This window comes from Semicossyphus pulcher, unplaced genomic scaffold (genome assembly GCF_022749685.1).
Source record: "Semicossyphus pulcher isolate SPU_LCO1_2020_fin unplaced genomic scaffold, fSemPul1.0.p SCAF_19, whole genome shotgun sequence".
Classification (NCBI taxonomy): Eukaryota; Metazoa; Chordata; class Actinopteri; order Labriformes; family Labridae; genus Semicossyphus; species Semicossyphus pulcher.
The window spans coordinates 2,893,110-2,913,790 of NW_027211692.1; the positions used below are offsets into that span (position 1 = coordinate 2,893,110).

Below are 20,681 nucleotides of genomic sequence, written 5' to 3' on the forward strand. Positions count from 1 at the left end.
CATGGTCCCATTTACAGTGAAAATTGTTGATAAAGAAGGGTAGGCTTTGGGGTGGGGTCACCTGTGATTGACAAGAAGCTACATACAATGAGCTAGTCTCATTCCTCTTTGTTAGAGTGGAAATGTAAAACAGTCACGACACATTGGTTACTTTTTTAGAGGCCAAAGGTTGTGAAGTAGTGATGTAGGAGGTTATGGATGTTTCGTGTTTGTCCATTATCTCTGGGACTTCTCTTTGCTCAGTGAACAGATGTCTCTTACTGGCAATCATCACTCAATCACCATAATAAAAATGTTTTGTGTGTGTGTGTGTGTGTGTGTGTGTGTGTGTGTGTGTGTGTGTGTGTGTGTGTGTGTGTGTGTGTGTGTGTGTGTGTGTGTGTTGCAGTCAGGCACTCCTGTGACTAAACAAGGTTTTATTATCCCGTCATGTCTTTCTCCTTTTCCTCTCCTGAGAAACTCTTGATAACTTGCTGTCTGTTCTTCTTTTAACCTTTATTTATCAGGGGAAATTTAACAGAGTGAGAGTTTATTTCTGTCAGCGCTTCACATTCATACAGTTACTCACATTCACACCTGGGAGCTGCCCAGTTCAACCGCAGTCTGCTGCTGTCGGGCAGGGCCGGCTCTTGGCATAGGCGATATAGGCGGTCGCCTAGAGCGCCATCTGCTGGAGGGGCGCCGCCAGGCACCCTTGGCCTTGAGGAAAAAAAAATTAAAAATTAAAAACAATAAAAATAAAAATAATTTTCTATGCCCAGTCGCCCTCCTTTGTGTGTTCTCTCTTGAAAATGATTAAAATATTAACAAATAAATAAACAATGATGTTCCTAAAATGTGGTGCTGTCACATGACGGGTCAGAGGGATCAGAGGTCAGGTCACAGACAGGTGATGATTTTGTTACGCGATGAAAAGGCCGTCCAAGCCCTCGGGTGCGCAGAACAAAAAGAAGAAAAAAGGAGGCGAAGAGGAAGTTACAATATAAAGGTAAAATTAGGCTGTACCATTTTTTACTTTTTACTTTTTTCACTAGTATATTAACAACTGACAACTTACCTGAAAGTTTGCTGTTCTTGTTCAAATTAAACTGTTGTGATTGTTCATTTGGCTGGTGTAATTTAATCGAGTGTGTGTGTGTGTGTGGGGGGGGGGGGGGCGCCGGAGAGTAATCTCGCCTAGGGCACTAAATTAGGTAGAGCCGGCCCTGCTGTCGGGCTTCGAGCTGCTTACATGGAGCAGCTTTGAGTCTTGTTCAAACAAGGTGAACAGTTTCAAGTTCAAGCCTGACATTTGAAACAGTCTCACCCCAAGGTCTATTTAAAAGCTGTGCCTGAGCTTCTTCCATATTACATAATCTTCTTTATCAGCAGATGGGGTTTCCACTGATAGATGTTCATATTTCAATTTTTTCACGCTTTTATAGGTATAATATGAAACATTTACACATCAAAAACCCTAACCTTATTCAAAAATTTTCCAGCATCTTTTCCACCATGTTCAGACAAAGAGATATTTTCGCAGGAAGGAAACTACACAACGTTAAATACTATAGAGACAAAAATAAAAATAACTATACACTGCAACATTGAGTAGTGGCTGTATTGAGGTGGTGCAAATGCAAAAAACTTGATAAGTGAGCATGAAAGTGATGAAATGTTTCACTACGTAGCACTACCTACTGCATTGGCAATAAATGTTTTAGTTAATCACATCTGAGAAGAAAATACCTTTCTATTGATCTTTGTGTATACGCAACATAACAACATTAAAGTGAATGTCTGTGTACTGCGTCATGTTTATGTTTGTTTGGATGTATTTGCTCCCTTAAACAAAGCCTGATGTTAGAGATAAGTTTATGGGAGTGATTGACATTCAGATCAGGCCTGGCTCTGGTCATGTAATAATAACTGTAGCCTGACATTTGCCTGTGTTTGGAAATATCTTCTGCTCTGTTGTCTGCAGGGATTTGCCCCTGTTCTGCCTGCTGTGATGGATTTACTACCACAGCAACTCCACTGATGAAAAACAGAGACACACAGAGTCAGCAGTGCCCCCGATGAGGCTTAAAATGATGTTTGTTCATTCATTACAGACAACTTGATTGGTCTGTCTGTGGTTACAGGCTGGTTTAAGTCACGGTTGTGCAAAGACAAAGGTTGGTATTTCATAACAGAACTGATGTAAAAGTGAGAGACGGATAAGTGGAGGAAAGACTGTCATACTGTTTTCTACAAGGTAAAATCGTTTTTTTGGGTTTTTTTTTTACAGCTTTATGTTTTTTGTTACAGTGGGCTTTTTCAACATTATATACTTGGCTACATTTCTGCAGTTTGTGATGCTCCATACTCCAGGAGCCAAAATACTCTTAAGAATTCTTATTTTTTTAAGGCAAAAAGGAGGATTTGAGTGGTGCAGAATATGACCAGATAAATCTACTGTAAACTAGCAGACTTGGGCTGGATGGACATTGAAGCTCAGGCCAGGAATTAGATTCAAAACATAAATCTTTCATGGAAAATAATCATGTACTAATGTAATCCAAAAAGAGAAAAACAAATTGACAGGGAATATATGATAACATTACAAGGATTTTGATTTAAAAAAAGGTACTCTGATTTGCATTTACTAAAGAAGACAATTATTTTCTTTGTATTGTTTTTCAAGTTAAAATATTGCTATTATTGGCCTTGCTTTCCTTGGTAGAAAGTTTGCTATTCCACATCAATTAATTTTTTTAAACATACAATAAATAATAATAAATAAGTGAAAATATATACTTTTAAATTGTATTTAGATTATACATCATGATAAACATGGAAAAATGAAAAGAAAGACTCTCGTTTTAAGATTTCTTATTCCATTCCTTGAAAAAAGGTTTCATCTCAGTTTTGAACAGGTGTAGTTTGATTTTCTTCATAGATGACCTGTTATTATCTCCATAAATCTTGGCCTTTTAAATGAGAAGATTTGAAATTATGTGATTTATTTTCTAGGAGTTGCAGTCCCACGTAGTAGGCTAAATAAAATGAGTGTTGGCTTAAACACAGTTTTGAAATAGATTTATAGTCTAGTTTGTTTCATGGATCCTTTGGTAGTAGTTTAAAGAGGTGGACAGACATGGGAGTACACTGGTGTGACGTAAGCAACAGGTTGGTTGGAGCCCCTCGCGGACGCCTCGTGCCTGCAGTTCTCCTCCTCTCCTCGCCCGACCGCAGCGCGTGCTGGTACTGTACTCATCCCCGTGTCCTCACACAAGCAGCAACACACGGAGCTCGAGCTCAAGAGGCAACACTCGCTGCTGCACGAGACGACTGCAGCATACAGCTCGTGCCACAGAACGTATTTTCAAAATGAACGGTCAAACCAGAACTCAAGATTAAAAGACCGAGTAAACGGGACAGTCGACCAACAAACAGACGCTCTTTAGGTAAGAAAATGTTGATATATTTCTAACATGATGATTCTACATTGTGTATTGCAAATACCTGGACGACCTCTCTACTTTAAATACCAGTAGTGTTGTTTCAAATGGAAATTAAATCAGTAAGATACAAGCAACGTCTCCGATCATTTAGCTAGTTAGCCTTAGGTTATAGATAGTTGAACGATATTGCGCTGATAAAGGTTAACACGGAATATGTTTTCTTCTTTTATCGGGTAAACCCAGCTACATTTTTTGGATCTTAAATCTTACATCAGTTTTATTGAAATGTTGTCAACATCAATTGTTAGCATTGTGAGATAAATATCACTTACTTACGTGCTTGTGTTTATGTTTTAACTCTCGATTTCAGTAAGTGTGTGGTAAGTTGGATATAAGAAAGTGGAGCCAATAAAAACAGCCTATGCGTTTTAATTCGTCTTTCTTGTTCGTGTATTTGCATAGTCGAGTAAGAATATAGTTAGTGTCCAAATTATTTCGTCGTCTATATTCCATTGTAGTCGCAAAACACGTATTTCTTTAGCCCATACTGGTTTCAAGTAATTTCTTTTGTCATAAATGTTTTTCATTGAGAGCACTTCAGTCGTTTTCTTCCTACGACAGAGCTGCAGTAGTGTCTCACAGCTCGTTAATGTTGTCACAGGATTAATTATCCTGAAAGTGATGGACTCAAAGGCAATTCCTTCTGCAGATCGTTGATTTAGTGTAATTTCTGTGATTGATTGCGTTTCTTGCGGCTGTTTTATTTAACAGCCACTGAATCACGTTTCTGTCAGGCTGCATTATTGTTATCCTATCGGTCAATACACTTCACACTGGTAGACTGTCTAGTTTTCCAGTCAGTCAATATGAATTGTCAGGAGTCCAAGTCACGTTGCAGGACATCATATTTATGCATTTATCACCCAGCCAAGGTCAGTTCATAGACCCACAGCTGTGTGAGGAATAATGGATGTGAATTTGGTATGACAAGGTATACTCTTGTTTTTATCACGACCACGGGGAGCAGAGATGTAGTGAAACCTGCCAGAAATCTCTGGATGTCCCAGCTTGACATCAGGGCAGATGCTCAAAGAGATATGTGTATGTCTATGTGAGACAGTTTGTTTACCCACAGTCTAAGAGCCATTCGATCACAGTGACAGGCTGAAAATACATCAACAGATACCATCAATTTATTAGCTTATCCTCCCAAGTCTAGGTTTTAGAGGCAAATAGACATTTTTTGATAGCTTGCTTTGCTATTTTTACTTGCTTGGTGGATTTGCACCCCAGTACAAATGCCACCTTAACATATGCTAAGTTACAGTCAAGTTTGAATTGCTGTATACTAGTTGAATGGCAGTGTCATTCAAATAGTCAGCAGTGTCTTACCACCCAGAACAGAGCAGCACATCATCAGCTACTTTATCACAACACTTTTATGGATGATAAACATGCAATAAAGAATACACAATATTTAAACACCTACCATGTGAAATCACAAGATTAAGGTGCCTTAAATATTTCTAAAATTGATTTTCTTGGAATTGCAACCTAGCCTGGATCCTCTAAAGTTTGATGCATGGTTTTATTGTGTTATTTATATTAAAGTCCAAAAGCCACACAGTTTGCTGTAACCACAGTGGCATCATGTTTTTAAAGGTTGCTTAAAAAGTGTCTGCTATTATTTACAATATATCTTATCTTATATCCTACATACCCAGCTTAACCCAGGCAGTAAAATTATTTTATTATATTATCTTATTGGATTGAATGGGTGCCATCTTTGGGTCTGGTATCCAGGTCTGTTGTCATAATGCTACAGCTCCTCTAAAGCTCTGCTGCCTGACTGACACTAAAGCTCTTCACTATTGGTCAGAGACACTAGTGTCCATCTCTGCTGAGCCGTCCAGTGTTTAAGTATGACGTCAGTGTTGCTGTCAGCACAGCAGGGGTGTCCAAGGATGCTGAAGGGTCCTTCTTTAAATACACAATCAGTTAACCAAATATAGACAGAGCTTTTAAATAGCTGAAAAAGTCCTGAGATAATTAACTTTTGCATCTTTTATTTGAGGTCACTTCAAGAGCTGAACCTGAATGAAAAATTTGCAAGTCAAGTCTGCGTTGCCACTGTGGGATGATGCTTCTGTGTACAATGACACAATTGGCTCATGGGCACCTTGGAGAGGCTGATCAATCGAATCATCAGCCTCTACGTGGCTCCTTGTTATGGTAAATTAATTTTAAATGGATATAGCAGAAGTGAAAACTATGAAGGTAGTAAGTACAGCAGACACTTAGGATACTATGCCAATGACAATAAATCCATGTAGCCTTTCTTGTGGCTATTAATGATAAACTGCCTGTATAAGTGTTGGTGCTGTCTTGTTCTCCCAGAACCAAACAAACAAGGATGGTCAGCTTGTTTATTGATTTGGGAAACATTGCCATAATGTCATCAAATACACAGGAGCAGAGAAAGATTAGCCTCAGTTGGACTTATGTCAATCACGTGTGCAGCACAGCAGTTTGAATTGATTGACTTGCCTTGAGACATCTCATACTTGCCAGCATGTTTTGAAAATCATATCAACCGCCGTCCTTTCAGCTACTGACATGTCTGTGTTTTTATTGGGATTGTTGTTTTTCCTAGAAGACAGTTAGTGAGAAACAGAAGTAAACTATTCTTCTACCGCACTCTCTATTGACAGATAGTGACTCATACAGTTAAGATTAAAAGTTGTCAGAGACCCATGTTCATTGTTTTATATAAGGTGATTTCTAAGTCTCATTTCAATTTTCTGTACATGTTAATTAAATTGGTGTTATTACTGTGACAGAATCCCCAGAGGCTGACAGAGATTTAAGTCTAGCAGTAATAGGCAATTAAAACATCCTCTGATATGGGTTATTTCCTTTGCACCGAGACTGTGATAATTACCACATATAACGAGCAGTTTAATGAATAAATCAATATGTTGGTTGGCTTATCATTAATCTGCCACGACTCATTAACATCATTGCTGATTCATGCTTCTTCATAACACGTGTTTGGGCTCTCTGCTGTCTGGTTTGTGTTCAGACAGTGAAAAACGGATGCCAGAAGAGGACAAGCTGTTCATTAGTGAGGAATTCTGACTGCACTGTGAAAACAACAGTTCTGTTTTTCAGTTGTTTTTCAGAGACAAAAGTGAATGCTTTTTGGGTCTATGTTGAAATGTAAATGCAAATCAGCATCCACCATGGATCTGTGATGAAGTCAGTGGGCAAGTTACTTAACCTTTTCCTGTTATTGCTTAAGTCTTCTAGATGTAAGAAAACTCAGACAGTTGATGTTTACAATGTGTGTTGGCAGTTTGGCAACTACAATTATGTGGTTATTTTAAGGGGAAAATTGGGTTAGGTATGAGATGGAACAATTTTTTTATATCTGCATCTGCTCTGGGGCATAAAGATGAGTTAGAAAATAATAGATGGAAAAAATATGTCTTTTGGATATCGGCAAAAATCAAACATTATCCCTAACTGTATTGTGAAACTTTAAAAGTAGCACATGGCAAGTAGTGTTTGGTGGGGTGATTTGTGTGGGCAGTGAGTGAACAGCAAAGAGCTAATTGGTTCGGATACAGAAGCTGTATTGTTTTATGCGTACTGTCTCCCCTGCTCTCTATCCCTCTCTCTATCTTGCTTTCTATCTATCTCTTTTGCCTCCATGCTGTCTGCACACTGGGTGGCAAAATCTCCTTCAGTGTTGTGTGTTTTCCTGCATCATCTACATCATATTTTTAAGTGAAAAACAGAAGAACACACACACACACACACACACACGCACACACACGCACGCACGCACGCACGCACGCATGCACGCACACACAGAAACACACTTGTACTGTATGGGCAGCCTCCAGCACTGTGTATTTAGTATTCAGCTCTGTGATTGCTTTTTTCATCACCACTGGTGTTACCCGGGCAGTCTGGGACCAATCACATTCAGCACATTCAGCTCCAGGGTCTGCTGCAGGGTATCGCCGGGAAGAAGAGCTGCATGTTGGGACCACAGTTATTCATTGTTTTATTCACTTCTACAGCAGATTGTGTCACTTAACAGGCAAGTGAATATGCAGATGAGGTCTTGTGTATTTATCCACTGTAGTCTGAATAAGATGCCAGAATTTGCAAGTGCATCCGTCAATTAACATAATTCTTAGCAATGACCTGCTTCACTTTCATACATCTAATACTTTAATATTCTATTTCCTCAATGGCATCATTAAAGTTTAATCTAATCTTGTGCATAATCACATCCTGAAGCAACTGTATTGCAGCTCCACAGGAGCAGCAGGGATTAAGTGTCTGCTTTAAAGGACACTCCAGAAACTCTCTGGGGATTCAAACCCACACCCCTGCTGTTACAGGCTGCTTTTGTCACTGTCGAGAAAGAAAAACTAGTTTACAGACCAAATTGAACTTGTTAAAGTGCCAGGTAGCTAAGGAACCATGTCCTGCTCTTGAGGTTTTCCATCAGTCTGCTGCCAAGTTAATCTCCTTTGGTGGATTTAACTTTTGTGTACTGAGATGACTGCAGTGAGAGTTAAACACATTAGATATTGGTTTTGTTGTAATATTATTTGCGTACAATCACAAAAACATATCACCACACATAACAGCATTATCATTGTCAGTTACACATGCATGGGCCAATTAAATTAAACACACAAAACTCTCTGTCCACCACATTTCACATAGAAACCTGAGGTTGAGTTTTTTTGTTACAACAAATATCTACCTATTGCGTGGCATATTACTGGGCTGGAGACTCTTGTCTTACACTGGTATTGAGAAATGTGCACTGGTTTGTTGTTTTGGATTTGTCCTAGTTAACACTGATATTCTGTTGAAACAGAACCTTCCAGGTAGTTTTTTTTTTTTTACATTTTTCATGCATTGAAGTTGGTATTTTCATAGCATTGTGTCTGTGTCTGGTGTGTTATGGCTTTGTGCATCCTAACTGCAGATTGTGGTCCTGTTTTATGAGCTTGCTTGGAAAAAATGGAGTCTTACGTATTTTCCGTTCAAAGTTGTGTCTTGCACTCTGCGAGGTAAATCTGCACAATGTATTGAAAGTCAAAACAACAGCTCTGCTGTAAATTGTCTTGTAAAAAATGTTGAATTCAATCTCTGTGACTTCAATGCTTAAACATACAATTTCATTAACACTTCTATGATAATGTCAAAAAGAAAAAACTGAAGATTATGGGCATGATAACAGTAGATTTTAAGTTAGAACAGCTGTTTTCACAACATTAGATTGCACCTAATGAAGTGGCCACTGACCATTCCTTTTTTGGCATTGAAATGCAGTGTTACTATGGAGATTAGTTAGATATACAGTAGCCTAATTTTTTTTGCATATTATTTCTTTATATTTAAGTGAATCTGCACTAGGAACTGTCATGTTGAATTATCTACAAACTGCAACACACATCCAAATGCCTTGCCTTTAATCCGTCCATTAAGGGATTTCTTAACCTAAAAAAACAACCACAAATCATGCATAAGGAACTTTGAATTGTTCTGATGAAGACATAAATAGTGATAGAGTTCTCAATATTAAAACTTTCAGTGAGACGACCTGGGAGGATTCATAAAAAAGTGTTGTTAAAATTGTGTAAACATCTTTTTTGCATACACTTCCAATGACTTGGAAACTAGATACCTTCACCTTGACGTCTGCAATGTTTCACTTGCCTCTTAATTCTCCTCCACACGAGCTCGCTCTGAAAAGTAATTGCTTATTCTGATATTTCAAGCCATATCGGTGAAGCCGAAAACGTTACACTGGTCGAATGTTACGTTAAAGAAAACTTAATAAGTGTCTGGATGTGCTTAGATGCAAAAGAAACAACATTCACATGTTTAAAGAAACACAAAATATCAAAGGCCTTACTTGTAGCTAAAAAACACGTTCTCCGTGGAAAAAATTTGATTCCTTATTCTTTCACTTTTTTTCGTCTTTGGCAGTTGTGGTGGTGCTGCTGCACTGAACTGATTATTATAGAGTGCTGGCGTAATTGCAGTTAGAAATTACAATTTTTTTAAGTGCTGTCCTGGTTGGAAAACTGCATTCTTCATAAAAACAGCCATTAGGCTTTGACAAGAGCCGGGGATGGCACGAAATTTGACAGAGGCGGCTGCCTAGCATAAGCATAATACGCAGGAAAAACCCTGATCATGGATACGAACAACACATGAGTATTGTGATTTTCTGGCCCTGAATTTGCCTCTCAGCTACCTGGATGCTGAAATGGGAACAGTTCATGTGAACAGGTGCCATATTTCCAGTTGTACTCAGGCCTGTCAGGGTATAATTAAATTCTCGGCAGGGACACGAGGCAGTCGGTGCTCCTGTCGGATGTAATGGAGCCGAGTAGGCAAGTAAAACATGACAGACTGCCAACCTGTTCTCTACCCAGCTGCCTCAGCTCCCCACATCATGCAGACATGAAGATGTAAGATAGCTCAACTGCAGCTCCTGTGATGTTTTGATGGCAGTCAGTGGCCAGGGGTGTAGGAAAATTCTGTATGCATTCGTAATGGGCCCCTCCTAGCATCATTCTCTGTGGGCCTGTCTCCGATGAGGACCCTGTACAATCCTCTATTGCCTCCCAGTCTGACGCCCCTGTCTACGGCAGGGTGATAATATAATAATATTACCCATGGAGCCCTGGAGGCAGGTTGAATTTTCTGTTTTGAATTTTTTGATGAGATCACTATCAGCTGTTGCTGCATTGCAGTTTTTGATATGCTGAGTTGATTTTCTGAAGCCAGAAAGCAGCTTCTGATGTTTAAATACAAGCTGGCACTCAGGTCATCTTTCAACATCTAAAAAAAATAACACAGAAATGTATTCATTGCAGAGTGACATAAAGAGCTCTAACTAAAGCATTTTAAAAGGTGAATGGCTCTTTGCTTAATATCTGCAGTCAAACAGTTTATTAGCTAAGTTACATATGTTTCCCTATTGGCACCATTTGTCACAGGCTAACCAGTTTGTAGTGTGCTTTCTGCAGGGACACTACCATTTGTAAAACAGACAAGCTTCCGTTGGTCACATCTGGCTACAGATGTTTTTACCTTTTTTAAAGTTTGAGTCAAATTTAAAGACACAAACACCTCATTAGGGCTCTTTAGTTAGCTAAATGTGTGGAGTAATTTGTTTAAACTTTGTACAATATAATTGACCCTGTATTTTATGTATTTGACCTCAGCAGACAAAGTCAAGGCATCATGATGACAACCTTATCACCATGTCAACAATGATTTTTCTTAGTTTGATGTTTGGGATATACTTTGCAAAAGGATTATTAGGTGTGTGAGTCTGAGTTTATATGATTAGGTTATTACGTTTATGTAATTGGAATCATGTGTGTACTGCTTAGAGATACACAGAGAGTTCTTTGGGAAGAGCAACATATGGCAGGGCTCCTGCCTGTCTTTCTGTCTGTTTGCTTGTTGTGATGTACCAGAGGACATCCCACACTGGGATCAGTAGTGCTGCTTGTCTGACTCTGTGTCAAACACTGACTCTTAACTGCGTCATGTCGCTCCTCTGGTGCTGCAGTGGTTCAATGGTTACAGCTGTTAGCACACAGTTTAAAGGACCCAGGGTTCTGTATTATGTTTCCTGTAGTATGTGTGTTTGCTTGTGTTTTACCTCAGTTTAAATGTAATTTTCATTGTTTGTTTTAGTTAGTGAATGCAGGCTTTCCTACAGATATAATACCAGAGGCAGGTTCTCTGGTCTGGAATACAGACTGCCCCAACTACGTTTAAAAAAAAAAAAAAAAAAAGATTATTACACTTTTATGAAATATAACATCAACCATCAGAGAGAAAAGAAAAGAGTTGCTGAATAACAGCAAAGCAACATATTAACATACAGTGAGTGAACAATCACTTTGAAGGTTTTTTTCATTGTTTTTCAGAGCACTGAGTTGATTTGAGGTCAAATCAGCCAACTCATTTCCTTCAGTTAGCCTGTCTAAGTATTTCCCGAGCAGTGTTTGCCAGTTGGCAGGTCTGCTTGTGCTTCTTGTTCCTGTAAGATAATACAACTCTGCAGATAAATATTAATTAAATTGTTATGAAACGTAAACAGTTATTACTGCACCAGTTTGGTTAATGGTTATTTTCCCAGACCATTAATACAGATCTTCCGCCTGTATACCATGAAACGCTGTCTTTCTGCAGACATGAACATCGTGGCTGTGACGTCATTTTGCTTCCTTGGGGTTTCTATGTGGTATGACATAACACACACCTCAGAACAGAAGGTGGCAGCCTGTCTGTCTAAGATCAATTTTCCAACTCTCTTTCTCCTAAGGTTGGCTGTTTAGACTGCACAGCTGGATTGATAATGTTAGACAGCCTTGTGTCCTACATTATGTTTAACTTCAACCTACATTCTGCACTATTACAACTATCTCAGATATATACCTGTGTGACCTTAAAAGTGCATAGTGGGTTATAGCCCCAATCACTCTGAATAAAAATGTTCAGAAATGCCATTCACCAGACCAAGTTCTCCAAGTTGAGAAAGTTTGGTTTCTTTAGTGCAGGAATGTCTTACATAAACCATTCTTCATTTTTATTTAATCACAGAATGAAAATTAAATATCAAAACTGTGTAATGTGGTTGGATAATCCATCAATGTAGGCTGCTGTGTATCCTGTCTGAATTGATTTTTGTACTTTTTAGAAGAGTTGAATCATCTGTTATGTCACCCAGAACATACACCCACTGGAGCAGTGAAACACAGCTGCAAGAGCTGCTGACATTTCAACACATCTATTAAACAAGGAACAGAAAGTACTGCTAGAAGTACTTACAAGAGAAGTCTTCTCTTAATATGTAGCCTTAACAGTGCCATTAAAAAACAGGAATTTGTGTGTATGTGTATCTAGATTAATGATTAGTGTGTCCTGTGAAAACATACAGTATATAAAAAGAAAAGTGACCTCAGCTTACTTTGTGTCTCTGTGTAAAGGGCTGGCTGGATAAAGTGTTGTCCACTCATGTAGTTTGATGTCAAACTGCTGAAGGACTGGCCAATGTCCAAAGGCTATTCAGAGAGAGAGGGAGTGCGACAGATGGACAGGGCAGGGAGGAGAAGGGATGAAAGAAAACTCGGGTTAAGACAATTAGTTGAGAGACAATTGAAATCGTGGGGAAACAGATGGACAGAAAGAGAATGAAGGAGTGGCTGCCAATGTTGACAATAAACAACCAGGAGGATGGAGCTTCTATAGTATCAACACACATTTTAATCTTAAGCAACCTGTCCACCTCTTTCTTGTAGCCTTCTGCTCTATTTCTCCTTTCCTTCCTTCCTCGCTCTCTGTGCCATATTTGTCGGTGTCCTCACTTTCATGAACAGCCGGGGTTTCGAAACTTTCTTGGCCTAAATTAAAGAAATGTTCTCTCCTTCGACCTCAGGAGCTCAAAGAGTCATTAAAGTGTGTCACTACTCTCCTGCTGTGAACACTTGCAGTACATCTGACCCACATTGGGTTCAGAGTCAAGGTTGGTCTGACTGGCGGTAGATTGAGAGACACTTGAGTTTGTTGCTAAAAAACATGTTGGGTCTGTTTTATTGGAACTGACTGCAAAAGGGAGACATTTAGAGTAGCTAACAGGATAATCACCACACACAATGGAGACAAAGAACTTGGCTTAAATCACTGGCAGAGCTGATACAATGACTACTCCATATTTCAAAATATCCTTTTGGCCAGTTGTCAATCGCTTATTGGTGAAAAATTCAAAACAAACATGGAGTTCCTACTCTGAACCTGTCAAAACATTGTTATCATCAGAACATGCAGGGAAACTGTAAGTGGCTCTGCTGACCTTAGACGACTGAACTGATTTTGGCTCAGTAACAAACAGTAAACAAATCATTCACCTTCAAAGTCCCAGCACACATTTTCTACTCGTCAAATGGTCAGAAGGAGCAGGTAGAACATTTGTTGGTAGACTTCAATGAAAGTAGCTAAGTAAATTAGAGTCTGTCCATATGTACAAAGCACTGTCTCATTAGATAATAGAGAAGAATGATATTCATTTACAATCCTGAAGTGGTACCACCTTATTTTATAAAATAATAAGCCTAGATGTGAAACAATAACAAGGATTTCTAAAAAAAAAAAGTGATTTGCTTGTATTTTGATATTTGAAAAATGGTTGCAGTTAGTTTTAATGACTGGTTCCAGCTTTTCAAACGTTAGGTCTTGATGTAGGGTTGTGCAATATGACGTTCTGTGCAACACTATCATTGTGTTCACCAGCAGAAAAGTGGTAAAACCGTCTCCACTGAAAGAGCTAATCTGGAAGGCTTTGGAGCAAATAAGAGCTGAAGTCTTGCGTGACCTGTTATCTTGCAAATCCAGCTGCCATGCAAGGTAACGTGATTTGGGCAGACATGGAAGTGGAGAGTGAAAATGTCAATACAGAACAGGAGAAGGCATCCCACCTCTTAACCTTAAAAACCTGTAACACTTGAAATAACACACACCGTGATAGAAGATTTTGCCTCATTGCCTTGGCCTTGATTTAAATGTGGTTTCTGATAATCATGAATGACAATATATGTATGAACATTTGGTTAATGAACCTGCAGTCACGTGACATGTCACTCAACTCGTTGTTGCTCTTTCTTATGTCTTTAATTCCCGCACGTTCTCATGCGAATGACACATTTTTGCAAGTTAAAATACACACACAGACACACACAGCACCTTAATCATGAACACTTTCTAATCACGGCCGGGTCTTCCCGGATCCATTTGGGTATTACACATAATGTTGAACAGACCCGGAACCGAGGATTGTAGAACAAAGCCCGACCCGGACCCGTTTGACCACGTAATACGTGGACCCGAACCTGTCCGGGTCCCTGTTCCGGTAGACCCGTGAAGACCTCTACCTCAAACTTAACTTTATTACATAACCCTTCCTTTTCTAATACGATATGTCCCACCTGCTTTCTTTTTCCTCTTGTCATTCCTCCCAGTTTAATGAGCTCCTTTCACACTCAAAGATTTGACTTGTCTGCAGGCTTTGCTTTCAGCATTTCCAGACTTCAGCTGTCTTGCTTTTTACATGAATTTCATTATGTAGGTGCTGATCCCGCTCAATCACATATCATTTCTTTGTCCCTTTTTTTCTTTTGTACTTTTCTGCTTTTCCGTTTAATGTGCCTCTTATATTACTCTGTACAGCTGTATTAGATATATCATTCAGTGTGTGTGTGTGTGTGTGTGTGTGTGTGTGTGTGTGTGTGTGTGTGTGTGTGTGTGTGTGTGTGTGTGTGTGTGTGTCTGTGTGTGTGTGTGACATGTTGTGAAGAGCTTATTCTGTGTCTCACCATTGCAGGAAGAATATATGTGTTTTTTGTCTTGTGCATAACTAAGCTTTTATGACTCCCGATGGTAATTTCTCTCTCACATTTCACAGAAGTCTTCTCTTCACTCTCCCTTTTTTATTACTCCATCTGGCTCTTTCTTGTTTACCCCACCTCTCGTCATCCTTTTCACAGCAGTAATAATAACAGATCTGATGTCACAGTTGCCATGGCAGCCATGTGATGTCTGGGGCTGATTTCAGTCATAAAAGAACAGAACAAAAATCAATGGTACAAACAAATATGATCAGAATTATAACACAGTTGATATGTATTAGATTGCATACACTACAATGTAATTGAAACTTTTAAAAAATTAGATTTTTATATACAAGAAAGTAGGCCCACTGTAATTAATTACAGAAGATATTTTGATTAAACTAGCTCGCAAATTAGCTTTTCACATTAAGTGAAATCAAATCTATATGTTGTAATGTTTAAAGAAGAGTATATTTGTGCTGTGGTGATACCGTCTGTGGCAGTGATGATTTCATGCTGTTAATTGGCAAAATGTCAATACAGTCAATACACTTAATGCGTTTGTTGAATGTTTTACACTAGAGGTCTTCATTGATGAGGAACAAGGTGCAGCTAAAGAAACCAGGACCTATTATTCAATCCTGATGTACTTGAGCAACACCGTCTGTGTTTGGAGTCAACACAACAGTGTGCTTACTATCTGTCAGCCTCAAACACTAGGTTCATCCATACAACTAAATCCTGTGGCACATACACCCACACACACAAGCACACACATAATGCATGTGCAGGCTACTCACTATTAGTTCACTAAAAGTAATGTTGCAAAACACTTCCACCATCACCACTAATCTTCTCTGTATGGAAATCCTAAATCCTGTATTTTTATGACCAAACCAGTTCACACTCTGGACACTACAGTATTTATAATTTAGGGTGTGTGTTTAGCTGCTATAGACTGACCTCTTTGTTCTTTACTTGGACACTCTGTTGTAAGTTGTTGCTGGACCTACATTAAGCAGATTTAGGCCACCTATCTGGGTCTGGAACACACCAGGATCACTATTAGAGCTATAGAGAAAAGGAATCATGGCCATTTACTGGGTCAATCTAAGTTTAGGGCTAAAACAATCAACAAGGCTATCAACAAAATTCAACTGGCATTTTAATCACTTATTAAGCAAAAAAAACAAAAGTGACCTCTGTTTAGTATTAGTGTAAATTTAAAACCTTTTTTTGTTTTTTTATATTTATCAGATAGAACAAGTGACATGGAGACCTAATAGTTACATAATGCTTTAATTCATTAAATTTCACTGATGAGATTATTGTTGGCCCTTCACAGGACGTGTAAGCCAAGGTTGGCTGTTACAGCAATGTCTCTGGCTGAGTGGCTTGCTCTGCTGATTGACTGTGGATGGCTGTGTGGCTGTGGTATTTAGTTTAGTGGAGCGGTGGATTTAGAACAGTTGCATAAGCATTCTTATTAAACCTGGCTGTGTTATTGTCGAGGTGTTAAAGGGACCGCTCGAAGAAAACAATCGTAATCATTTTGGCTACACTTTTGATAAGCAAGAGCAAAGAGCATGATAGCATAAACCAGGCGATGATGAGTATGTGTGAAGTAAAGCTGCAACTAATGATAACTTTTATCATTATTCAATCAGTCAATTATTTTTAATAGGTTGATTAATCATTTGATCTGTATGATGTCACATTATTGTGGTGGCTGACTTTCTTGTAGGTCTTTTTAGTTGCCATATTGACTCGTCTAAGTATAGTTATATGAAGCAAGATGCAATGTCAAGCAGCTGTGGATATGGAGCTATACATAAGTATAATTTTAGGACAGGTAGCTGTGATATGACATATGAGCAGACACGTTATGTAGAACCACTCAACTTGTCCATACACAGCTATGTCACATATAGGTCAGTGTGTAATACTGTAAGAGTGTCTGCATGATCTAGGACACACGCACGCACACATGCATGCCTGCACACACACACACACACACACACACACACACACACACACACACACACACACACACACACAGTCCTGCTGAGTCTAGTTTTTCTATAAATACATTTTAAAATTGATTCAAACTTTCTTCTTCTCCTCCAGGTGAAGGAAGTGTGGTGGCCGACCGTCCTGCCTTTTTTCCTCCATCCTCTCTTTACTGTCCCTTCTTCATCCTCCTCCTCTCTCTCTCTCACACACACTCACTTTATCTCACACACTCTCTCTGTCTCTGTGATGACGGGCTGCAGGTGAGTGTAAGCCCGTGACCAGACTGAAGCTGGGGAAGCTAAAGGTGGTGCGGCGGCAGCTGCTGCAAAGGTAGAGAACAACACACAACCTCACTGCTGATCAGCTGACATAAATAGGCATCATAATTCATGTTAGTCAGTATTATTCACACTGGGCACCAATCTATAGTATTCGCTGTGACTATCTGTCATCTTTCACAAAATAGAACAAAAAGATTTCATACTTAATACTCGCGCTGCCTCTTCTCAGATAGTTGAAATGGTGAGGTTCTGAGATCTTCTGCCTTCACCCTTACACACTAGACAAATATAATTTCATTAGTTTAAGCGGTTACCATTAGTTTAAAGCAACAGAAAATTACATTGGAGAAAACAAAACAACACAAATATACAGTCGCAGTAGTCTTTCCAAACAACTTCCTGGTAACTCTTCAAATCTCCAAACTGTGTGTTCTTTTCATGGAGAACTGCTTGTTCTGATGTAAAATTAGCCTGCTGTCTGTGTCTACACAGATGGATGAGTCACATTACTTATTTCCATACAGAGATAGCCTCAGTGTATCATCTTAAGAGGGCGATTTTCTTATGTTTTTACAAATAGGGGTAGAGGTAGAGGTAGAGTTGAGGTTTGGTAGCTTCTTATCACATTTGAATCAAGTATCAAATCTCATTTTGGAATGAAAACCCTCCAAAACGGGATTCAGAGTCTAGACAAATGTTATTTTTAAGATAACTTCATCTGTAAAATCTTTATAATATTCTTTTATTGTTTGTAAGTTATGAATCTGTTTCATTGTCTTTTTCTCTGTGTTTTCAATAATGTTGTTGAAAGCTCTGACTGCTGTACTTTAAGTAATTGGTTCATTTCCAATTTCTTGTATCAGGTATGAACACCAGCCATTTGTTTCCTGCCTGGCCGGCCTCTATGGCTGCCAATGGAGACGATACCAAAGAGCCCGTGCACAGCCAGGAGAGTGCTGCTGCAGCAAGGTAAACACACACACACACACACACACACAAAAAGCACCACGTATAAGCATTGAGTTTGGTTAGTTGCTGATCTTGCAGAGAGTATTGATTCCCCAGCCAGTTTTTCTCCGTCCAGGCTGCTGACTCCAACAGTCAGTTACTGCTTTTCTCTGAAAATATCAGCACATTTGGTTTAAACTTAGTCAGCTGGTATCAAAATTTACTGCTTTCATATGCACCCAGTGATATGATTGACTTCCTCTATATCTGCCAGGTTATGTAACATCAGCAAAATCTTAGTTTTTCTTCCCTTTAACCCTTTGCACCTTCTTTAAAAGCAACAAAACAAAATTCAGGCTCACTAAACTTAAGTTAGAATAAACATTTTATGTTCACAATGTACTTGAGGGGTTTAGAAGTAAATTATCTAGATTGGCTCACTACTTTCTTTTGGTAGAAATATTTTTGTCTTACCAAAATATTTTCTGTGTGTGTGTGTTACAGGTGGAGTGTGGCAGTTTTGGCCTCCTGATCCTCACCTTCTTCCTGAGTTTTTTATTCCTCTATTTCTGGAGTGAAGCTCAGAATGACTACAATGACTTTGACTGGTGGGTGACACACAGCTCAAACTTTCTGTACATTTTGGCAAGCACATATTTTTTTATCATGAAGCTGTTAGGATTAGTTATTTTGTATAAATAAACTAGATAAAGGAAAGAGTTAATTGATGATCCAAACAATGAATGCCTGTATGAAGGGACCAACTCATCATTTGACCTTCATTCACAATATAAGTTTCATTGTATGTGAAAGCTGTCCACTGTTTTTCTTTTGCTTCTTCAGGTTCAACTTTGGGACTCTGGGATTCTGGTTTCCCTGGTCTCTGGTTCTGCTGGTTGTTGCTGCTGCTCTCTTCACATACATCGCCCTGCTATTGGTATGCACACTGACATGACTTCAACATGTCATGTTTAGGTTATTGGTCAATGATAAAATTCATATAGAATAAACAAAACTAAAGTTAACAAAGTATACTCAAAGGTTTAATTTTACACTCTCAGTTACGGATGTAGGCAGTTTCACATTTAGATCCAAGGTTCAGTTCAAATCTCTGGATGTGCTGAGAAAACCTTTGTGTGGATGGAAAACACTTTAAAGTCCCTTTATAGCTTCTGTCATGTTATTGGGCAAGATGTGACTGCTTCTGTTTTAAAGACAGATTATCAGCAGTTGAACTTTGTAATCTGCTCGGGACCAACTTGACAGTTTGTTTTATCTTTTTCTTTCAAATCCCCAAAGAAAAACTTGTGCTTAATGGAACACATAGTTTCATTAAAACGTGCAAATCAAACACACTGTCCCCTGAGCACTTTGAATGACATTTAAGTTTCTGCTTGGTTGAGGTGACAAACATTTTGTAAGACTTGTTATATAATACAGAAAAATGAACACAGATGAAGTGGAGGAGAAATCTGCATCAACAGAGTTTATTTCACCTTGGAGAAAAAAACAAAAAACCTCCTGGTAGGAGATTATTACCTGAAGCAGCTTTTTAATGAATTCTTCATGTTGTTCAGGTGCTTGCAGTGTGTCTGCTTACTGAGGGCCAGAGGCTGTACCTTCACTGGAGCCACAAGGTACTACAGACACAAATAGAATAAATAAACACATACACTGACAGACTGTTCTTTGTATTTTTGTGTCATAACTTTTCTTTTTTCTCATCCTCTTGTGTGTTTGTCAGACTGGCATCGTGGTGACACTGGCGTTTTCCGTCACAGCCACTGCCATCCTGTCTGACCTCTGGAGCAAAGAATGGAAGACGCTGCTTCTCTCCCTGCAGGTTAGTTAATCCTGAAACACCTGCCAACCAAAGCTGAGAATTACACATGTTTTAAATATTTGCAAAACATTTTATTCAAGACTGCGTATAAAGTTAAAAATCCTCTTTTAATCTTAAGGTGACTGCACCTTTCCTCCATGTGGCTGCAGTCTCACTAATGGCGATTCTCTCCTGGCCAATAGCGTTGCACTTCTTCCGCATGAACAGGAAAGGTAAGCAAGCTGATGAGTGTTTTTTAAGCATTTTGAATGAGTTTGGACTATCTATCTTAAACAGCTGTAACTGCAAATTCCTACAGTCAATCAATTTAGGTGGTTGTCCTGGGCAGCAACTGTAAATACATAAAACTGTATGGAAACACAGCAGTAACTGGAAGGAGCAAAAGGTTTAAGGACCTAGTTGAAATGACATATTGGCTGATTGATGACAGATAGGGACGGTTCTTCTCTAAAAGCTTTCGTTGCTGTAGTCCCCAGCTGCCCCACCTACCAGGAATAAAGCAATTCTGTTATTGACTACCCCACAGCAGAGTGATGCACTTGTCTGGCATGTATTACACAGCTGTAGAAATTTCCTGCCGTCTTTCACTCTCTTCACCTCCTCTTAACGGAAAATCAATGTCTATTTTTCCTAATCAATTTTGCACCTGTCTGGTAGTCTCTGTGATGCTATCTGTCTTCTTTAGTCTTGTTGTTTTCTTTGTGCGTCTCTTGATCACCCAGACGTCCTT

At 39.0% G+C, this 20,681-nt stretch overlaps 1 protein-coding gene across 1 annotated transcript in view; it reads left to right on the forward strand.

Annotated features, from left to right (window-relative positions):
* Window positions 1–5,596: 5,596 nt before the first annotated feature.
* The window catches only part of gdpd4a (glycerophosphodiester phosphodiesterase domain containing 4a), a 29,822-nt gene continuing 14,737 nt past the window's right edge, over window positions 5,597–20,681 (forward strand). Inside the window, exons 1-8 of the mRNA XM_069668969.1 lie at window positions 5,597–5,657; window positions 17,140–17,209; window positions 18,024–18,129; window positions 18,613–18,716; window positions 18,952–19,045; window positions 19,686–19,745; window positions 19,853–19,951; window positions 20,070–20,163. Coding sequence (XP_069525070.1) covers window positions 5,597–5,657; window positions 17,140–17,209; window positions 18,024–18,129; window positions 18,613–18,716; window positions 18,952–19,045; window positions 19,686–19,745; window positions 19,853–19,951; window positions 20,070–20,163 — 688 coding nt within the window. The remainder of the gene's footprint in view (window positions 5,658–17,139; window positions 17,210–18,023; window positions 18,130–18,612; window positions 18,717–18,951; window positions 19,046–19,685; window positions 19,746–19,852; window positions 19,952–20,069; window positions 20,164–20,681) is intronic.